Source organism: Fulmarus glacialis, unplaced genomic scaffold (genome assembly GCF_000690835.1).
Source record: "Fulmarus glacialis isolate BGI_N327 unplaced genomic scaffold, ASM69083v1 scaffold12213, whole genome shotgun sequence".
Lineage (NCBI taxonomy): Eukaryota > Metazoa > Chordata > Aves > Procellariiformes > Procellariidae > Fulmarus > Fulmarus glacialis.
Genome location: NW_009202368.1, coordinates 61,159 through 81,963, shown reverse-complemented (window position 1 = coordinate 81,963; position 20,805 = coordinate 61,159). Strand labels below are relative to the sequence as shown.

At 38.6% G+C, this 20,805-nt stretch overlaps 1 protein-coding gene across 1 annotated transcript in view; it reads left to right on the top strand.

Moving 5' to 3' along the window:
- Nucleotides 1-20,805, top strand: part of DCHS2 (dachsous cadherin-related 2) — a gene marked incomplete at its 5' end in the record, with an annotated part of 58,455 nt that overhangs the window by 25,076 nt on the left and 12,574 nt on the right. The window contains 7 exons of the mRNA XM_009574257.1: nucleotides 1,003-1,843; nucleotides 2,780-3,019; nucleotides 8,159-8,293; nucleotides 8,539-8,748; nucleotides 9,992-10,849; nucleotides 16,677-16,787; nucleotides 19,650-19,861. Of these exons, the coding sequence (XP_009572552.1) occupies nucleotides 1,003-1,843; nucleotides 2,780-3,019; nucleotides 8,159-8,293; nucleotides 8,539-8,748; nucleotides 9,992-10,849; nucleotides 16,677-16,787; nucleotides 19,650-19,861 (2,607 nt within the window). The remainder of the gene's footprint in view (nucleotides 1-1,002; nucleotides 1,844-2,779; nucleotides 3,020-8,158; nucleotides 8,294-8,538; nucleotides 8,749-9,991; nucleotides 10,850-16,676; nucleotides 16,788-19,649; nucleotides 19,862-20,805) is intronic.

Genomic DNA, 20,805 nt, shown 5'->3' with positions numbered 1-20,805 from the left:
TTAAGAATACACAACAGCATTCTGGGTTGTCTTGTAAATAGATGATGTTTGTGCTTTAGTAGGAGATCATTATGAACACTGGAAAAGAGAAAGAAAATATCCAGGTAGGCAGAATGAAAAGCAAGTATCAGGAGGGACTGAGAGTGGGGAAGACAGTAGCTATTTTTTTTCTCCACTCTGTTACTCTCTTTTCTAAATTCTGTCTCTCTAACCCAGTACAAGGACAGATCATTCCGTTGTGCTGGTTTATACAGGGCTGCGCTGCATGGGAGTGTGAAGTCTAGCATGTGCTCTTTCCACAGCCAGCCACCTGCTGTTCATCGAGCTGCAGTGGGGCTGCTTTGTCCAGGCTGCCTGTGTGCTCCTTTATCAGAGGCTGAACATCACCAAGGGTGCTATTTTCATGTCACCCAAAAGATGGTAAATTTTGGATAGCTTGGAAAAAAAATGCTTCAGTCAAGACAAGGCAAATGCAGTTCCCACAGTTAAAGAGATCCTTTCATTTTAAAGCATTAACTTGGAACACTGCAGCAATCCATATGAATAAAACATGATGATGACATAAATGACATAAACAACCCTCAAAAAAACCCCAGCTATCTGTTTGTGTTTGGCAAACTGCATAAAGTACCGTGCTTTCTTTGTCACATCTGTCCCTGTGATGCTGTCCTGTGTAGAAAGACAATTGAAGTGCTTCAGAGTAGGGGCAGAGGTAGCAGTATTCAAGTCGTCTGTCTTTGGACCCCTGTGATTCAGAGGGTGAGAGACAGTCTTGTCCCTTTTTTTAACGTGGGAATGAAAGATAGTTATGGAATGACTGGCCAAGGACTATTTGAACTCTTACAGAGTATGGTGAGTTTGCTTTCTGGCTTTGAAGCATACTTAGGATAAATATAGTCACAAATAATAAATGATTAAACTCTCAATTAAGGAAAAAAATTTTCATCACACTGTTCATAATAACAATGGGAAAATATTGCAGTCTTTGTGCTTTTGTTGCAGGTAATCCCACTTCCCAATGGGAGATCTGTCTTCTCTCAAGATTTCAAGCACTTTGTCATACCTGAGAATTTTAAACCTGCACAAGTGTTGAATTCTCTGAAGTGGCCTGATAATCATCTAACAACTAACAGAAAACTGCATTTCAGTATCGCTAAAGATGATGATGATCATCATTTTGAAATAGATAGCTTGACGGGAGACCTTTTTCTTTCCAAGGAACTTGACTATGAAACAGCTTCACACTTCCTTTTGCAAGTTATTATAAAGGATTATAACAATAATCCTCCACAAAATAACACTGTCTTCCTAAGTATCGACGTAGAAGATCAGAATGATCATTCTCCATATTTTCAGGATGACTTCATAGTGATTGGCATAGAGGAAAATGCACCCGTTGGCACTCTGGTTTACACATTCAATGCAAAAGATGGAGATGGCAGTTTTCTGAACAGCAAAATACAGTATTCCCTAGAAATAAGTAACATGGGTGAAAATCCATTTCTTATTCACCCTTCATATGGCACCTTGACCACAGCTTTTCCACTAGACAGGGAGATTACTCGCTCTGTGATCCTTACAGTGTCTGCGGCAGACCAGGCAATAAATCTGACTGATCGTAGACTTGATTCCCTGGCTGCGAAAATCATTATTTTAGATATCAATGACAACAGTCCCAGTTTTATGTCTTCGCCTCTTTCCTATGTCATGGAGGATGTGGAGGTGGGCTTCCTTGTGCACCGCATAACTGCGAAGGATCCTGATGAGGGAAGAAATGGACAAGTTACATATCACATTCTTTCAGGCAATGAGAACAAAGCATTTGTATTGGATAAAATCACAGGTATTGTAACTTCTGTTCTCTGGAGTTTCTTGTACTGTGCTTCTCATGGTAGTATTTGGGAGCGCATACAATGCAGTATTGAAATACCACATTACTATGGTACTCTACCTAGGTGACTTATTATCCTCAGGGGTGATTACCTTGGGCAGAGCACCACACGAGCATCACAGTACTACGTGCAATAGGCAAGCTCAGTGAGACTCAGCTCAAAAATTTCTGCGTGACACCATTACTGTGTTGTGTAGATGTCGCCTTTCAATAGCACATTAAGGAATGTGGGGAAAAAGCGTGTGCAGTGAAACACTTCATTCTGATTTTTGCATGATGCATACTTAAAGCATGCGTACACACATATGTTGCTATATGTACACATGAGGAAAGGCAAAGTCAATATCAAGGAATGTACATTACACTGTGGGTAGAACATGTTCAGTGGAGGCTCAAAGTGCTGATGAATTTCAGTCTTCAGCCTTCTGAAATTCTCTGGTTCCTGAATGAGTTCTGTAAGTATTATTCCATCTGGACACAAATGCAAATCTTACCGTAACAGTTGCATATTCTCTGGTTCTTACTCTGATTTTGAATCCATTATGTGATACAGCTGACGCTGGTTTGTAGAGCTCCTAATTGCATAACTTATGTGCAAAAGATGACAAATATTTATTAAATGAAGTTGAAAAGTTAAGCCCAAAGTTAAATAAAAAGGAATCTCTGAACTTGAACATTCCATGAATCCCAGTTTCCCTTGATGTCAAAATGAGTATTTCTGTGCCAATTAGCACTCTGAAGGGAATCACAGGTAATGATTGACTCCAAAGTCTTGCAGCAGTGGCACAGCGTGCATGGTGATACTACATTGAAGCTGTGAGTGCTGGAAAAACTGGGGTGCTAACCTGGACCAGAATATTTTTTTAATACCTTCTTTCTTTGTAACAGGACTCTTAACTACAGCCCAGCTTCTGGACCGTGAGATTCAGGAGCACTACAGTTTGACAGTCATGGCTCTTGATGACGGCAGCCCAGCTCTCTCCGCCACGCAGGTTCTAACCATCATTGTTCTTGATGTGAATGATGAGACCCCGCTATTTCTGAAGCAATTTTACGAGACTGCAGTTCGTGAAAACCAAGATCCAGGGGAGTTTGTCTTAATGGTGGAAGCTGTGGACAGAGATGCAGGTAATGTTTATCCTTTTGCTATTAATTTCATTGTGGACCATAGTAGACCGATCAAATCTTGCTGCCTGCTGTGCTTGCGTGTACAGCTGTTGTGCTTTTCCCAAGGTAGTGTATGATTTTTGAGTTTCAGAACATGGCTTTTGGTTCAGACCCTCAACCTTTATTCAGAGCTTGGAGGTATTCTGACTTGCACACTGGGGTAGCTTCAGCTCTGACCGGTATATTAAATTAAAATGCGCGCTTGCATGATGCAGAGTAACTCAGCGTACTGCAGCTTTCATGTGAGGATAGCCACCGTGCTCTGGTTATAAATGAGCAAACAGTGTTCAACTCAATTAAAGTTAATATTTGAACGTTTTGTTGCTCTCAATCAGAGCGTTTTGAATGGTTTTAAAATGGTTCACTAGACAGGGGTCCTGGTTTTGTAACAGAACCGGCAAATATGCACTAATCTTTTCTGACCGGAGAGGGGCACTGTCATCCAAGATTTTCCAGCTAGTTGAGCTGTGACAGGATCGTGGAAGCCGCTCTGGATTTCAAATAGGATTTTACATACATAAAACGTATGTAAGTGTATATGAATGCATTGCTTTCAAACATATGCAGAATGGATGAGTAAGAAGGGATGGTTCATATGCTCTTTGAATCACCAGTAAGGACTAAACGTGCTTTGCTAAGCAACAAAAAATTCCCTCCAGTTCTTCAACTACCTGCTCTTTTGAAATATCTAAAATGCATATGATGTTAGAAGTAGTCTGTGTGCTGGAGGGAATCTTATCTTAACTAACACCATGCACAGTGCATACAGTTGATGTAACATGACACAGAGTCTGTGGTCTGCAGTAAAGATAAAATCTGTAAAGAGAATTAAATATTATAGTACTGCTGCAGTTGGCCCAAAGGTTGTCTCAGCTCTGTGAATAACTTTCTTTTTACTGTGGCTTCACTTTCTGCACATCTTTAGAATTGTTTAAGGTTGTGCTATCCAAAAAATAGATAAAACAATAGATCTTGTTAGCAAAATAATTTTCTGTATTCAGTAAGATTTGTCATTTTAATGTAGAGCACGTATTGATTACAAAAGGCTGATGTGAGCTCAGTAGAGGTGCTACATAGAAGAGACATTTCCCCACAAGTATGGAAAGTATTTAGAAATTAGGAATGGGTGGGTAGCCCTGTCTATGAAAATCTTCATGACAGCTGAGCAGCGTTACAGTCTACCTCTGTACCTCACTCTTCCAAGTATTTTCTTTCTTTTGTGGATCACACTATTAAAAAAAAGGCAGTATTGGAAGTAAAAATTTGCAAGATCGTAGAGAAAAGAAGTGGGAATTTGCTTGAATTTCTCTCCCTCCTTTCTCTGTCCCTTATATTTATTTATTGCACATCTTGTGGGAAATTTTGGGAGCTGCTAGGAGGAGGGAGTGGGGGGAGAGGAAGGGCATTCCAAGTGTACTGGGTGGCACAGTGTGCGCCTGCCTGTGCAGACACTTTGGGCTGGAGCACTGTTGTGGCTGTTGGTTCCTTCCTGCTTTTTTTTAAAGTACATTTTCCAGTAACCACAGTCCTTCTGTTGGGTCTTTTTCTCACGTTGGCCTGATTTGGCCCCATGTCATGTGCATGTAACAGTATTGTTCCAAACAAATACTGAAGTGATGCTCATAATATAAGAAAGTAGGTTTATATAGGAGTCATATAAATATAATGCTACTCACTTCTCTTATATTTTTGGAACAGAATTTTTGAATAAGACGACTCTTCTCATGGTGTTCTTTATTTTTTGCATCACATTTTTTACTTTATTTTTATTCGCTCTTTAAATTGCAGTTCACATCCCAGTAATATTTGCATAGTCTCAGTGGAGGACTTTCCTCCCATCACAGATTTTTTTTTTTTGTTTTCACTTCATATGTTCCCTGACTGACCACAGGGAGGAATCGTTTTTACTGACAACATCAGCCATCATCCACCTTTTGTTTTAATTGTCTTTCTATTTCATTCCCTGTGAAGGGAAGAGGGAAAGCAAGCAGCTGTCACCTTCTTTGTGTTTGACCCAAGCTTTAAGCTGGATTCCAGTTCAAAAGGTCTTTTTTTTTTTTTTTTTTTTTTTGAGATCACTACTGAAATTTTTGCTTGTAATGATTTTCTTTCACGTGGATATCCGTAAAACATTGTTTGGCCAACTCCCTCCTGCACATTACAAGAGCTGCACTTACGACAACTCTATGTTGTGTCACTTTCTCTAAGTCCTCTTACACTGTGGGAACTCTCCACCTGCCCCAAGGCTGACATCTGACAGCGGAACACAAGTAAATGCAAGTGTACAGTCACGTGTAATACAGGTAAATGCTGGAAAAAAATGCATGGGAAAGCAAAGATACCCACAGCGTATTTAAGATAGGTCAGGGATTTGTCTTGAGATATGTCTTTGCAGAAGCTCTGAATGAACTGAACGAGCATTTGTCAAGGTCTGCCTTTAAGCTGATGTGCACCTCTGTGGTTCAGTAGTTATATCTGGAGCCTTAGGAGAAAAATCTCAGGTTAATAGGGATCGCTGACTTAGAGTTATGAGACTGGGCTTACTGCTATTCACTAGACATTTTGTCTTGCTCATATTCATGGATTATCATGGTCTTAACAGCACTAATATTATAAAGATGAGACTTGAGCCTAGATTTGGGGCTCGGGGGACATTTGTTCCCATTGCTTCTTCACTGGTGTTGGCACAAGACATATCCACAGTGTAATGCCATGGCTGCTGCTTCCAAGAAGCTGTGGGAGCACAGGGGCTGCCTGTGCTGTGGCGGGGGAATGGGAAAAGGGGCTGAAGCTTTTCCCTGGCTGCAGCTCAGGCACCATGCATCCACCCTGCCGTTTGGCCTGCAGGGAAAGGGGTCCTGGCCACCGACTGGTGGCAAGGAAGGAGCTTAGCTCCTCTTCCAGCTTGTAATGCACAGGAAGAATAGTTTGTTTCTCATTTCGGTTTGTAATTTCAGCCCCCAAAATGTGACTAGCACTGCTGAATAACTAACCAACAGGTTGGATGAAGTACAAACGTGTTAGCTGCTGTGCCATGGTATGTGAATACATAGAGTCATCATGCTCCTCTCTTGGGCAGGGTGTGCAGCTTTCTCCTACTGCTAGGTGTACGCTGCTAGCAGCTGCATATGAGAAAGGAGGCAGTAAATGCTTGGTAAATAAATGTAATTAAGGTGTCTCATATCTGTGTCCTTTAAGGGTTAAAAGTTTTAATTTAACAGTGTGTGAATAGTCAACTTGGATGGCACCTGTATGTTTTTTCGGTGCTGTCTGTAAATAATGTCTATTGTGAAATCTGCCAGTGAAGGCACTGGGTTGAAGCAGTTCAGTTGCAGGAGACCAAAGGCTAATAGTTAATATCAGCCCTGCAGTGTCATGTGTCTTTTTTTCCATCTGTAGCATATTGGTGATTAAGGATAGATAAATGCAGGCACAGCTATATCTTTTTAAATGTAGTTGAATGGTATCTAATATGGGCAGATCAGATAGTGTGTGTTGGTAACCTTAAACTTTCAAGATATTCTCCTTGATTGTCCTTACTGCTGTGATTTTTTTCCTTTCTTCTGGAAAGCTGGAAGGATTTCTGTAACTCATTTTTCTGCTGTGTATTGTATGAATATGTCCCTCCATTGACTTAGTTTAGGTGCACATGCATTTACAGTAGTAATCCTCTTAATCAAATTTCAGTAGTGTTGTCAACTTTTTAGCAAAGCCATTCAAAGGCAAGCAAAGGAAGTCATGGATGTTAAAAACTGTAGGCTCTGTTTCTTCTTTCACACTGTTGTTTCTCCATCAATTCCAGTGCAGACTGTCCTGTTCTCGACTGCAGCAGATGAGAACAGGCAGGCAGTGTTTGACTCTGAATAGAAGTTTTCATATGACTAGGAGTGCTGTAGTTTTCCAGATGCGCCAACTGTCCCTACACTACTAAAAGACTGATTGTTGGTTGGAAAAACACGGAATGATTGAATGGAACTTAGAAAAAATTGAAGGGGAAAAAAAAAAAAAAAAGAGCACAATAGTACAAGCCCTTCAAATATAATGTAGGATTAAACTTGTTAAAATTAATAATATAAGTGTGATGGAGATGACATTATACTTTCCTCAGGAGGGTGTTGAAACTAGATGAAATATGAAAGAAATTATTTTATAACCATAATAGGTAAGAATGTGGAGTCACATTTCTTGTTCAGCTCAGGTGGGCAACTTTGAAAGAAAGGTTTTTAAAAGCCTGTACAGTTTTAGCCTATTTCCTAGAGAAAGACTGGAGGGCTAATATCCCTGTACTATATACAAATGGTAGGTCTGATTAGGAACTGAATGGAATTGGCATTCAGAAAAACTTGCAGGGAAGGAAACTCTTTAACCTTCCCTTCTGTAAATCCTGCACGACTTTATAAAACCAAGCAGTATCATTTCAGAGACTGGCTACAAGTGGGAGCAGTCTAAAAGGCCTGAGATGTGCTGTGGGAATGTCCACCAAAGTGGCTTTTCTGTTGAAGACAACTAGGAGATGGCTACCTTGTGAGCCCTGATGGGACTTAGGCACCTGCCTACTCAGTGTTGTGAATATTTAGAACTGGTGGGCATGCCAGGAAGTGTATGTTTTCTCTGAATGTTTATACTATTCAGTGTCGTACTGTATAGAGATACTTGCATTGGCTCTGAGTGAAGTTAAGTGGAGAACCAAAGTTGCCAGAGCAGCCTGGTACTCTGCCTCACAGCCTGTTGAGAAATAAACTATCTATCTCGGGGAGAGCAGAAGACAAACGCATGGATTCCACAGTCTAAGTTAATGCTTGCTTGCACCATGTTGATGTGTCAGGTTGTTTGGAGACATGCCCTGAGTGCCTAGAAATGTTGCTAGGGTCACTTTGAGTGGCTGGAAAACTTAGGCACAAAGCAGCATCTGGACAAGGATTTAAAATTTAAAATTTGGATCTTTTGTGCTAAGGAAGAAGCAGTTACTCACTGCATTAAAAATAATAATTTCATCCATAACCCATTTCCTGGGGAGGGGGAGAAGAAAGAGACAAATCTGTAGACCTGAATGTGAGGAGAAAGTCTGTGTTTTACTAAGACTTCCATTCTGCTTTTAAGGACTGAATTCATTGCTTCGGTATGAAATCTTACCAGGAACTGGTTATGAGAAATTCAAGATGAACTCGGACAGTGGAGAACTCGTAACAACTGCATCACTGGACAGGGAAACCCAGGAGGTTTTCAGTATTAAAGGTAACAGTGTGAAATATCTATGAGTGCCTGTAAAATGGGAAGTGACAATGGGTGTGATGTTACTATCAGCATTACCTTTTTTCATGCTGTCTGAATTATATGGAAGAGGTAAGATTTTCAGGTACAGAAGAGCATGTGCTTTTTGCCTAACACAAATAACTCTCCTATTCTGCTATTGTTAAGGAACATCTATTGTTGCACCCACAACCATTGTATAAAATTTGCTTTCTTTTTATTAATCTTAGTTTTGGTTCGAGATAGTGGAACCCCGTCGCTGTCGAGCACAGTGACAGTTACCTGCACAGTGCTGGACGAAAACGATCACTCTCCCACGTTTCTTCTTCCCGCCTCTGAGATCCGTGTTCCAGAGAACCAACAGCCTTCTGTTGTTTACATTACCTGGGCTGTAGATATGGATGCTGGCAACAATGGAGCTCTAAGATACAAAATAATTGGTAAGTTACACTCCATCATTTTTGTTAGTATAAATCAGGAAGTATATAAACAGCAGTATCTAAGTTTTAGACTAGTCTTGATTTTACCAGGCCTCCCTAGCTCCCATCTTGTCCACATGCTTCTTTCATGTGGAAAAAAAAAAGATCTTTCACCCCTTTGTCAGCATTAATAAGCACTTTCCAGGCATATTTTCAGTCTGCTTTCTGGATTTGAAATAGTACAGAAAAGAAAAACAAAAAACTACCAAATGCTGGAAGGAAGCATTAATTACAAAGGCCTATTTTTGTCCTTTTTGTTATAGTTGTGGAAGTTCTGAATGTAAATATACCCTTGCAAATAAGTACAAGAATTAATCTAATTTTATTTATTTAGTTCTATTTCATGAGAGCTTCTTTTCACCCAGCAATTAGTAATGTCATACTTGGTTTTCATATTGCCAAACTCTCTCCGTGTCCACTATGCCAGTGTAAGCTCCACAGCTGTTCAAAGCTTCCTGTAATATCTTTGCACAAATACAAGTTTGCTGTGCTTACTTTGGTTTGTGGCTCTCAGCAGTAGCTCAAATGTAGGCAGATAGCTACTGTGGTAACAGCCAACACATTTTTCTTTGAAGAAACAGTTATGAATTCCTTTATGTTTTCTTGGTTTTAATTTCACGATCTTTTTATGATCTTTAATTTAATTACCTTTGGTCTCTTTACATGTTATAAAGTATGTATGCCATTCACTGTTACTAAAAACGCTGACTTTTCTGTCGACGGCTTCATATTTACCTCCCTCTCCCCACACCTCCCAAATCAAGACCTTGCACAACTCTTCACTTCCAAGAGACAGGTTTGTAGAAGAGAACAAGGAGCAAGTAATTACAATTGTCAGCAATGCTTTATAGGTTTCTGGAATTTCTAACTAAGGTTGGGAAGAGGTCACTTTATGCAGCAACATAGTTGCAGGAGATTTTATAAGGTGTGCTGCTTTGGGAAAAAAGACATGCATCTGGCAAAATAGCCACTCTGTAAATTGATATGACATTCTGAATTTACTGTCATTGCCACCCACTGATTTAAATGAAAAGCAGGTTTTAATTCGTATAAGAGGAATAAAATATGTGAAAGGCACATGAGCGCACCAGCTGTATGAGCAATTGGATCATGTTATTGTAATTAACATAGTGGTATTCCCAAGGGATTCTTTTTTCAAAAGCAATTGTTTGTGATCATTTTTTTTTTTTAATGTGTTTGAAAGGTGGAAATGTTGGAGAATACTTCACACTAAATAACACTTCAGGAAAACTGCTGGTCACTCGTAGCTTAGACAGAGAAGATGTCAGCAATTTCACTCTTGTAATTGAGTGCCATGACCTAGGCAGTCCCTCGAGAAGCTCCACTGCCCAGCTCTATCTAACGGTCTTGGATGAAAATGACCACAACCCGTTGTTTGCAAAGACCCAGTATCAAATCTCCGTGAGAGAAGATCTAGAGGAAGGCTCAGCCATCCTGGACCTCTTTGCTTCTGATGAAGATGATGGCCTGAATGGCGAAGTTACGTACTCCCTCATTGACGACACCTTCGGAGTGTTTGCTATCGACAGTGTAACGGGGTCTATAGTTACTACAAAGGCACTGGACCGGGAGACCAAATCCCAGTATACATTTAGGGCTGTGGCAAGTGACTGTAGCACCCATTTGCCAAGAAGCACCACTGTCAGTGTTGTGGTGCACGTCGATGATGTCAATGACAATGATCCTGTTTTTTTGCAGAATCCTATCAAGGCCTTTGTGCCTGCTGAAACCTGTGTGAATGAGACAGTAGCCACTGTAAGAGCAGAGGACGTGGATCTGGGATCAAACGGAGCTGTTGTTTTTAGTTTGATGATAGCAGAAACTGTATTTCAGATTGATGCAAAGACAGGTGACATCATTCTTCAGGAGCCCTTGGCTTCCAATGAGTTCAGTACCCAGCTGCTAGTGATGGCTTCAGATCAAGGTATCCCGCCTCGAACAGCCACAGGTATGGTCGTTATCTTTACAGAAGATCAAGAGGAGGAGATTTCATTCACCCATAGCCTGTATGAAGCAAGCATGCCTGAGAACAGTGCAGCAGGTGGGCATCAAATCCCAGTTTGTGTTCTTGTGGTTGCCAATCTCCCTTCCTTTCAAATGGTAGTTGTAATGAATAGTATAGGGAAACCTTTTTCCTGTGCAGCAGCAGGGAAAAGTTAATTTGGATGTAGCAAATACCCATCTGTCCTTTTCCAGTGCATCAGCATGAAAAAGAAGCGTGGTCTGTTAGTTGGAGGCATTGTCTGGCTCTTGAGTTTGCTGCCCCTATACAGCAATGATGCTTACATTAAACAGAAAGCTCCCTTGTCAAAGGTAGTGTTTCCATCCCTCAGCCTGGGAAGCCCTTAGCATCAGTGGGTTCACTCTTTCAGCAAAATGACTTTAATGATGGGTGGACAGCATTTACTTGTCATTTCACTTGTCAATGCACACAAGCTCAGATAAGATGAGTGGTGTGTACCTCTTGCAACATGACACTTCTTGTTTTTGCAAAACCCTTCATGAACTGTACTAGCTTTCATAGGTACTCTAAAACCTTACTGAAGTTTTGGAATTTCCAGAAAAAGGAGAATGGGGGGTAGGGTGGGGCGAAGGGGAGAGAAGTTCGGAAGCTCTGGTACATTGTCACTCGGATGGGCTTCCACAGTGTATCTCTAGGTAGAACCTGTGCTATTGAATGCTACCTGTAGACAAACCAGTTTCAGTCACAAGGTGCTTACAGATTTATTCATTTTTGTTCCATATAATGATGAGAATTACTGCTCTCCTTTTTACCATTCAGAGAATATTAGTAGTTATGCCTCCTGCCAATTAGACATGGTAAATACCTTTTCCTACTTCAGGGGATGGGTTTGTCCTAATGAGGGGCAGAAAGGAGTGCCTTTCACGTTTTTCTGCCCACAAATCCCACCATACAATTGACCAGACATATTTAGAGATCTGACCTGCACACCTTGAACAAGTAATTTATCCTCTTCATAGTTCAAATTTTCCTTAGTAAAATGAAAGCAATATTCCTTTATATCCTAAGGGTATTGTCAGACTAGTGAAGTCTTAAGTAACAGCCTGTATATTTGCTTAGGAATTGGTAAAAAAGAAATGTGTTAATAATTTTGGAAAACCAATCAATATTCTTGGATAATTACAAACAGAATAGAGAATGAAGGGTGAAGATGGTTGTTGCAGTACTTACTGCTGTGGTTACTCAGCCGTTCATTCCTCTCTGCCTGTTTGGGACTACAAGCCAAATTTTCAGCAGTGTATTTTAAGATAAAGATAATGCTGTAACTATTACTGATGTTTCAATCAGCAGATTGAAAATAGGCAATAAGGTGAAAAAAATTTTTTTTAATTGACTTTTTTTTTAAACCATAGATGAAATATTTTGGTTTCAGGCTATTTTTAAAAAGTTGTGATGAATGATCAAACCACCAAGCTAGCACTCTCACTGTCTGTCAAAAAACGTGGCATTTTGGAAAAAGTGGTAGAGTGGAGCCTGCAGTAGCCTGGTGCTTAAAACACTCTCCTGAAATGTGAAAGGTGTAGATTCAGGTCTCCTCAGGCAGAGGAGCATTTCCCTTTCACTCCATACTGAGCACTCGGAGTACGGAACCTATGGGACAAGAAGTTCTTTAAAGTTCTTTAACTTTTTTTAAACCAGTGCTTCATTTGTTGCTTCTATTACAAATCCAAGGAAAAAAAAAATCCCTAAACACATTTGTCCTGACATTTAAAAAATGCTTTTTATTCCATGAATTTGACCAGGATTTACAAGTAGTTTTGGACACCCTAAAACTGAATTTTTCTGCAAATATGAGTCATAGATACCCCAAGGCCTCCAAACCCTGTTTTACTAGCCTCAGCACTATGCAGTAATTAATTGTGTGTCACTTTGCAAAGGAGAGTCTGCCTTGGGAGAATTGCTGCTTCCAGAAGATAGAGTTGGGATGTCCCAGCAATGTGTGTTAATCTCTTGTTTTCTGTCTTTTCACTGATCTACCCATTGAGAGTCAATTGTGGTGATGTACAGGGGCCCTCGATCCTAAGTGTCTGGAAAGCAGGGAGACCAGGGTGTTTCCAGAGGCAAGCCCTGGGCTCTCGGTTTTGTCTCTCACTTGCTGCAACAGGCTTGTATTTTCAGGAATTGTTGTGAGAACCTGTTTGTCAGGCTTCCCAGGGAGTAAGGTCGAGGCCCTGGGGTCTCAGTCTTTTCAGGAGAGATGGTCTTAACCTGCATTAATCCTGCATTAAAATTTCTTTCTAGTTAAGAAAAAATAGTAAGAGGGAAGATAGGCTTTATTAGGAAACAAGTATTGCTTTAAAGAAAGAAAATAAAATTCAGAGCTTTATGGCAATAGATAAGCTAATCTGATCCTAAATTTTCCTAAGTGTAGATACATTCATGGGTCAGGCTAAACAATCCAGCCTGAAATTATGGAAATGCCCCAAGGAACTGAGGTAACAGAATGCCGTAGTCAGATTGTTCTCCCATTCAATCTATGAGAAATAAAAATAAGATTCAATTTAAGTTGTTTTGACTAAAGGGAATTTAGCGAACCTTCAGGGTAAACAGGAGGGTTTCATCTCAAAATTTTAGTTTGTGTATTTAATAAAAGTCTCTTTGCTAAGAAGATCAAATTCTTTTAAGAGCATGAGAGACTTTAGCAAATACCAGTACTGTTTTGGCTCTGTTTGTAGTATTTTCTTACCTATGTAAGCATAAGTAAATATCAAATATTTTACATTTCAGTGGGGAAAAAAGCATGATTGTAATTAAAACTCTCATAGAAGTTAGCTTACAGGATATATGTGATCCTGGGACCCCTACAAGTATGAATGGTACCAGTGTATTCAGTCCAGGGGAGATTTACATTACATACTGATTATTTGTAGAACTGGTATTAATAAATGTGGCTTTTCCTCCTAATTTTATTTCTACCTTAACTAATAGAGTGGGAAAACTCTAAGTTTATTTTAAAAAGAATAAAAAAATCTGAATAGTATACATGACAAAAGCCAAAGCCAAGGGTCCTTAGCTTTAATTTCGTCTAAACTTGTCAATTGGGCGACTGCCTCAGGAATTGGTCCTTGTGGTCAGATTTTCTTTAAGTGTTTGACCTCCAAGTTTAATGACCTTCAGGAAACCCCATTCTTCTACTTTTTGTTAATATTAAATATTTAATGTCTTAAAATATTATAAACTGCATTACAACAGGCACTTAGAAGCCAGTCAATAAATAATCAAGTCACTGCGGTCTCCAGAGGGTAAGAAACCTTTATTATTCACCAAGCTTTCACTTGAATGGTTGTTTGCATAGCACTTCACTGGAGACATTCACCAGTAAAACTTGATGACTCCTCTTTTTTTTTCTAATAGATATAAAATATGTCACCTCTTATTCTGTAAGTCATTTCTTACTCTTTATACTGTTAGCTTTTTCTTTCATTAGCAATTAAGAGGTCTCAAGGATGAACTGGAGTTAGATGTCAAAGGAGGGAAAAAGAGACTACTGTAATGAGTACAGAAGAGAGAAGAAAAACAATGATGTAGATTATACAGTAGCTCATTTCTGGTGTATATGTTATGTCCAAGCACAGAGTACAACAAAAGTTTTTGAGTCTATTTGGCCAGGTAGGCAAATACTGTCCACGCTGCCATACTTCAGTTTCAAGTCGGTAGGCATAATGTAAAGGTTGATATGTTGGCTATTTAAAGCACTTGAGATACTTCCAAATGCAATCAGGTTGTCTGATTGAACTGAAAACAACCCTGAATATAAACATTTTAAATCACTGTTCACTTCCTTTAATATTCTTAACTAATCCGTAAGTTGATTGCATAGCGTTTCAAGCCAATCTGACTGCTTTCTGCTATGATCCTGTTCTCCCTCCTTCCTTGCACTAGCTTCAGTGCTGATCTCATCCTCATTGCACCATTTCAGTGTGCTTTGCAGCCAGAAAGCTACTCTTCTCTTAATTTTCTCCAGTTTAAGTGTTACACGTTATGACCTCTGCTTGAAGCAGTATTTGAATCACTATACTTGAAATTGCAAGCTCCAGCAGATGGGTACTGTCTTTTGCTATTTACCTGTATAGGGCCTGTTTGTGTCACAACAGACCTCAGAGTTCAGTCATATTTTTTTGACAATGAACTGTAAAAATTCACTGTTTGAAGGAGTAATTTTCTGTGAAAGGTATCAGAAACAGAAGAAATTTGTTCTCTGCCAAAAAGAAGTTGTAAACAATTTTGAAAACAATTCATGAAAATATGAAAAATATGAAACTTAAAGGATTAGGATTTGAGGGCCTAGAGCAACAATTTATTAACCTAACCCCTGAAAAACAGGGATTCAAGTAGAAATGCTGCTGCTTCCTTTATTTCAAGTAGTTTTTCTTCTTAAACACACAAGCAAACAAACAAAAAGACTGCTGATAGCATTAGAACGTAAATAGTGACATTCTTCAGACCTTGAGTTTTTTTCTTATCTTTAACTCTGCTCTGAGGATGCTATGAATAGAAGCATTGCAGGCTTCTGTAGTAAATCAAAGTTGCCCGGCAATGAAAATTCAACCGACAACCTCCTATTTTAGTTCCTAAGAAAAAACAGTGCAGTGTTCGTATCAGTCTTTACCTATTGGACGGGTGGATCTTACTTCCAGAACTTTTCTAGTAAATATCTTATAAATATATTTGACTAGTACAGAAAATAATATCTGTCAAAACCAGCCTATTTTTGCTTTTGACAGTTAGATTTTAGGAACAAATGACAAACCACTTAAAACAAAATTTCCTGGTTTTAAAAATAAAAAAAGTAGCAGATAGTTTTAAGAGCAACGTTTCCTCTCATTTTTATACTAAGCTCCTTTCCTCCGACATCCAGGACACTGAGTGTGAACAGCACGCCCTTTGTAATGTAATAAAATAGCTAGTTGTCTGTAATGCTGTTCGGAAGAGTTCAGGTTGCACAGTAACCTCATTCCATCACAGTTGCATGTAATCAATTACTATTAAATTAAATAATTAAAATCCATTAAAATAAATTGCCATATATACTAAACAATTTCATAACTCACTTGAAAAGAATAATTATTTGGAAATCTTAATAATGCTTTTTAAACTTGCTACGTTTTTGTTCAATGTGATGATTCTGAGCAGGATAATGTATTCAGTTCCACATTTTTCCTCTAATCCTATTTCGAACAGGATTTTTATTTCATGTCTCTTGTATTCTGTATTAAATTATTTCTTTTTCATTGAATTTGGATTCTGCTTGAATTGACACATAGCTATGCATGTAGTTTCATCTTTTCATTCTCTCTGTCAGAAGATGGCTAATTAAAATTTTTAAGAATATTTCATTTAAAATATTGTTCAAAAATCCAAACTGAAGTCAGATAAATGAAGGAAAAATAAACTCTTTATGGTGATTCAGGGGTAACATGCATTCCTATGATGCACAAAAAAGGACTATTTTTCCTTAAAAGAATTCACCTTAAAAGGTGAGATTTAAATGACCAAAGACAGCATAACCTGAATAAAAGGAATACATACAACTTCAGGTAAGAGGCAATTCCAGTAGTACATAGGAGTCTGCAGTTAGGAAAAGTTAAAAGTCATCATTTTATTTAGGCAGATGATGAAGTTGTGATCAGATGAGTAATTTACTGGGCAAGGAGGGATAGACAGCTGTAATGCAGTGAAAGTCATGGAGTTGTTGTTTTTATTGTCTACTATTTTAATTCATTAATAAGCACCTAGCCTAGTACATAGGTGTTTGGCTGTGCACCTGCTATTAGTCACAGTAATATAAATTTAGAATAAAACCTTCTAAAGTGGACATGATGAAAATGTCTTACTGTTTCCACAGGTACATCACTGCTAACTGTAGAAGCTTATGAGCGCAAATTTACAGGAGAAAACATAAAATACAGCATCTTCAGTGACAAAGAAAGCATATTCTCCATACACCCCATTACAGGTACATTTTTATAATTTTTTTTTTTTTTTCCAAGTGTCTGTGTGTAGCTTAAAGAGTGTGGTCTCTAAAATACAGCACTACCACAAGAACAAGGGGTAGATATCTTAGAGTATTACTCTCCTGTTACAGTGAATAAATCATTAGCAAAACCAGGGATGTGGAGAGACATGGAAAGAAATTGAACACCAGTGTATATGTTTAAAATGCTCAGTTCTGATTAACTAATGATCACCAGGTGTTGGGAGTTGATAAACTACTGCTTTGTGATCCAAGCCAAGACTCCATCTTGTTTCTCATCATAAAGCTGCCCAAAAACTCAATAAACACAATCCTTCAAAACACTCCTAATGTAGGAAGCATTAGACCCTTGTTGAGTTTAATGCTCTTTGTTTCAGGCAAACCTTGACAAGTCTGAAAGTCAAGTTTGTTTATTTTTTGGTGATTGTTTTTGCGTTCTGCTTTCATCTGCTCTTCAGTCAGGAGCTTCTGATGGCAGGAGAGCGGCGCGTTCCCTGTGTGCATTTATGTGCTCTCATCTAAGGTGCTTAAGATAGCATAGCTACTCTGGTTGCCTCTCAGCTCCTAAACATCTGCAACAAAATAGTTTGCCATCTGAATACATGGAGTCTGTCTGGGATGGCATAGACAGTGTAAGCAGTTTTCCTCAGAAATAGTATAAATAGGTTGTACTCTTAACAAACGGCTTTCTCCCTGAGTTCCTGGAGGCTTTAATCGGTGATCATTCTCCAGGCATCAAGTGGTGTACTCCTGTCAAGCTATCACCTTTGATGCTGATGGACAGTTAAAATTATTTTGTTTTGTTTAGATGAGGGGCACTTAAAGTGCATATACTTGATTTCCAAGTCCTTCTTATTTCACTGAAATAAAGCTAGAAAGATTGATCTTAAAGGATGTCTTAGAGCCAGACAAGTTTATCCCCAATAAAGTGAATCTTCTCCAATATCACCTCCAAAAAAAAAAAAAAAAAAATCAAATGGGATTTTCCTTTTTTTTTATCAAGCCAGTCTGAAAAATGGTTACATGATGTTTTTAAGAGTCTCAAAGCACTCTCTTCACAGACAATAGTGGAGTTTCTATAGCAGTGTCACAAGTCTTCTTTTGAGATATTTGAGCCATTGTGGTTTCTTCTGTTTCCTTTCTTCTGAAACCTTTCTTCTGTTTCTTAGAAAACATTAATTGACATGCAGCCTTTCAGGACTTTTTAAAAGCAGTTCTTACCTCAGCATTAATTTTGACACCAGTAACTCTCTGCCCATTGTTTCTACAGCAGAAGTATTTTAAGCTATATTGATGCCCTTTCTGTCTTAGGTATTCTAAACAGCCAAAGGTCTGCTCTACTTGTCTTTTCAAGCACTGATGTTAATTAACCCTATTTTGGAGAAGACTTTCTCCCATTCCAGGGGGTTTTATTATATTGTAGAATCGTATAAAGTATAGTAGGAAGTGACCCAGAGACATGAACTAGTCTGTCTTCTAACACAGAAAGGGAATCAGCTGTGCCTAAATCTGACAGAAGTTTGTCTGTTGTGTTCTTAAAAACTTCCAGTGATAGCGATTCTACAAATCCTCTCAATAGCCTGTGCAAGTCTTCGCAGTTGGAAAGTTTTTATTCATATTTATCTGAATATGTATTGAAACAATTTAAATTTATTACTTCTTAATCTAGTAACAATAGACATAAGACAAAGGCAAAAAAAGCTATTCTTTACATATTTGAAGACTGTTGCCCTGTTTCTTCTTCGTGTGCACTTCTCTAGAATGAGCAACTCTGGTTCTTTCACTTGTTCCTTCTAGGTGGTGTACCTCAAACTTGATTATTTGCTCTACTCTACACTAGAGTCTTTCCATTACTCTCTGTCATCTTGAAGTATATTCCTTCTGGCACTGTCTATTTTGCTTTTTCTGTATACAGAATGTGATAATTTTTAAGTGTTGTGCTGAAGAGAGACCACCTGCCAGCTTTGAAATCTTTACGTTCAAGACGCAATTCTTCCATAAACAATAGCCAATCATTGCTGCTTGTCTTAAAAAATAAAAACTAAAGAGCACTAGCTTGGAGAGCCACAGTAGATGGGTTCTTATGCTATCACAGGTTTGAGATATAGATATTCATGGCATTATTACTGAAAAATCCATGCAAAACTGAGTTTAAATTCTAATGAAATTAACATAAAAATGAACTATGTTTGATGGTTAGATGTAATGAAGAATTTTGAATATATTAGTATATTACCTAAAATATTGAAACAATAACCACGGATTTCCAAGGACATTTTGGGTTTAATGTGGAGGTGTCTAGTTGTGCTTGTAGTCTCAACAATTTTCACTGATTATTTTTGATAGAATAACAGTTGCTGTGGGCTCGCTGCATTAGGAGGAGTCAGTGTTTTACCTGTATGTCCGTCAGATACAGAAATTGGTACAGCTATTGCCCAATTTGGATATAGATGGAGGGCTAGATGTAGCCACTCTCAGATGAGGGCCAAAAGTCTCTTCAGACACAGCTGACTCACTGTCACATGTCAAGGAGCACACATCATGCAGCCGCTTTCTTCTTCTCTATCGCTCTACAAGTAAATCGGCTTTGTTTTAGGAAATTGCCAACTTGGTGATTGATCAGTGAAAACTTAGCTGTCCAAGATTTGTACAGTAACTAACATGTGGGGGGTGATGTTAGGTAGAAGAAGGAAGGACACGGTGGGGAGCTTGCTGGAATTCTGTCATGTGTTCAATGAAGGAGACCATATATGTTAGGGACTTCATAACTGCATTTGTGCATGTTTTTTCCTGAATACATATGTCACATCTCGATATTTTTTTATTCTTATTTTAATAAACCAGGTGCAATCACAGTAAAAGAGCCAAAGTTTCTTGATTATGAAGTTAAGGATAAAATACATCTTTCAGTTTTGGCTGAAAATGGTTTGAATTCAGCGCTCTGTGGAGTGACGGTTTTGATACAAGATGTGAATGACAATGTACCTAAATTTGAGCAAAGCTATTACAAAGCATCAGTATGGGAAGGCCAAAGTCCTAAAACAGACATCATACAGGTAAGTGGAAATATATCTTCCCAAGCCCAGTGCTGTAGTTAAAAAGAAGTTTGGTTGATCTGCTCATGACTGCAATCCTGCTGGGTCTCTTCTGGACCACTGTCTCTTAAAAACTGAGAGGGGTTCTTGGTGTTGCTACTACTTTGCTTGAATATCTAAAATATTCAATGACTTTTTTCTAGACCACATTTCAGATCTTTCATTCAGGTTTGTTAAGTTGAAGGAGAATTCTTTATCTTCTTAATAGTTGTGCAGCTGGACTTTAAATTCTTTTTTTTTTCTTTTTTAGTTTCTGTTTCTCTCTTCAAGTAGTTGAAAAATACTATTCAAAGCTGTAGTTCTGGTTACAATATAGGCTGGGTCTTGCATTAATGCATCTATTGAAAGGGCTAAAGCAATAAAAAGAATACTTTCAATCATCAGACTAGTAGAGTCAAACCCAAGTGTTCAATTTAAAATCTGATGCCTAAAGAGCAGCTTGTCTCAATTTGAATGTGCAAACACTTCTTCTGAATGGATCCATTCTCCAAAAGTGTTTCCAGCTGGCCATGTTAGAGCAAAAGAAGACATCAGTTGGACTAGAAGAACGCATAATTTCCTCAGTACATGTTCTTGCATTGCAAGTCAGGTCACAGTGAGCATCATGTTAAGTACTAAAGATATTCCTCCTCCAGAGAATAAATAAACGGAAAGCTACGAATGCCTCCAGGGCAAAGTGATTAGAAACTGATGGACATTGTATTTAGAGAAACATATGTCCAGGAATGGAGGAAAATCAAAAGGCAGTCAACCCAGATGTGTAGTCAAAATTTTATGACAGAGAATGCATTCTACTATGTTTCCTTTATTCAATCTGACTGGTTGCCTCTGCTATGGTTTGGATCCCATACTCATTATAATGCTTGTTCAGCAACCAGAAAAATACAAAGACAACTCTTCAAAGA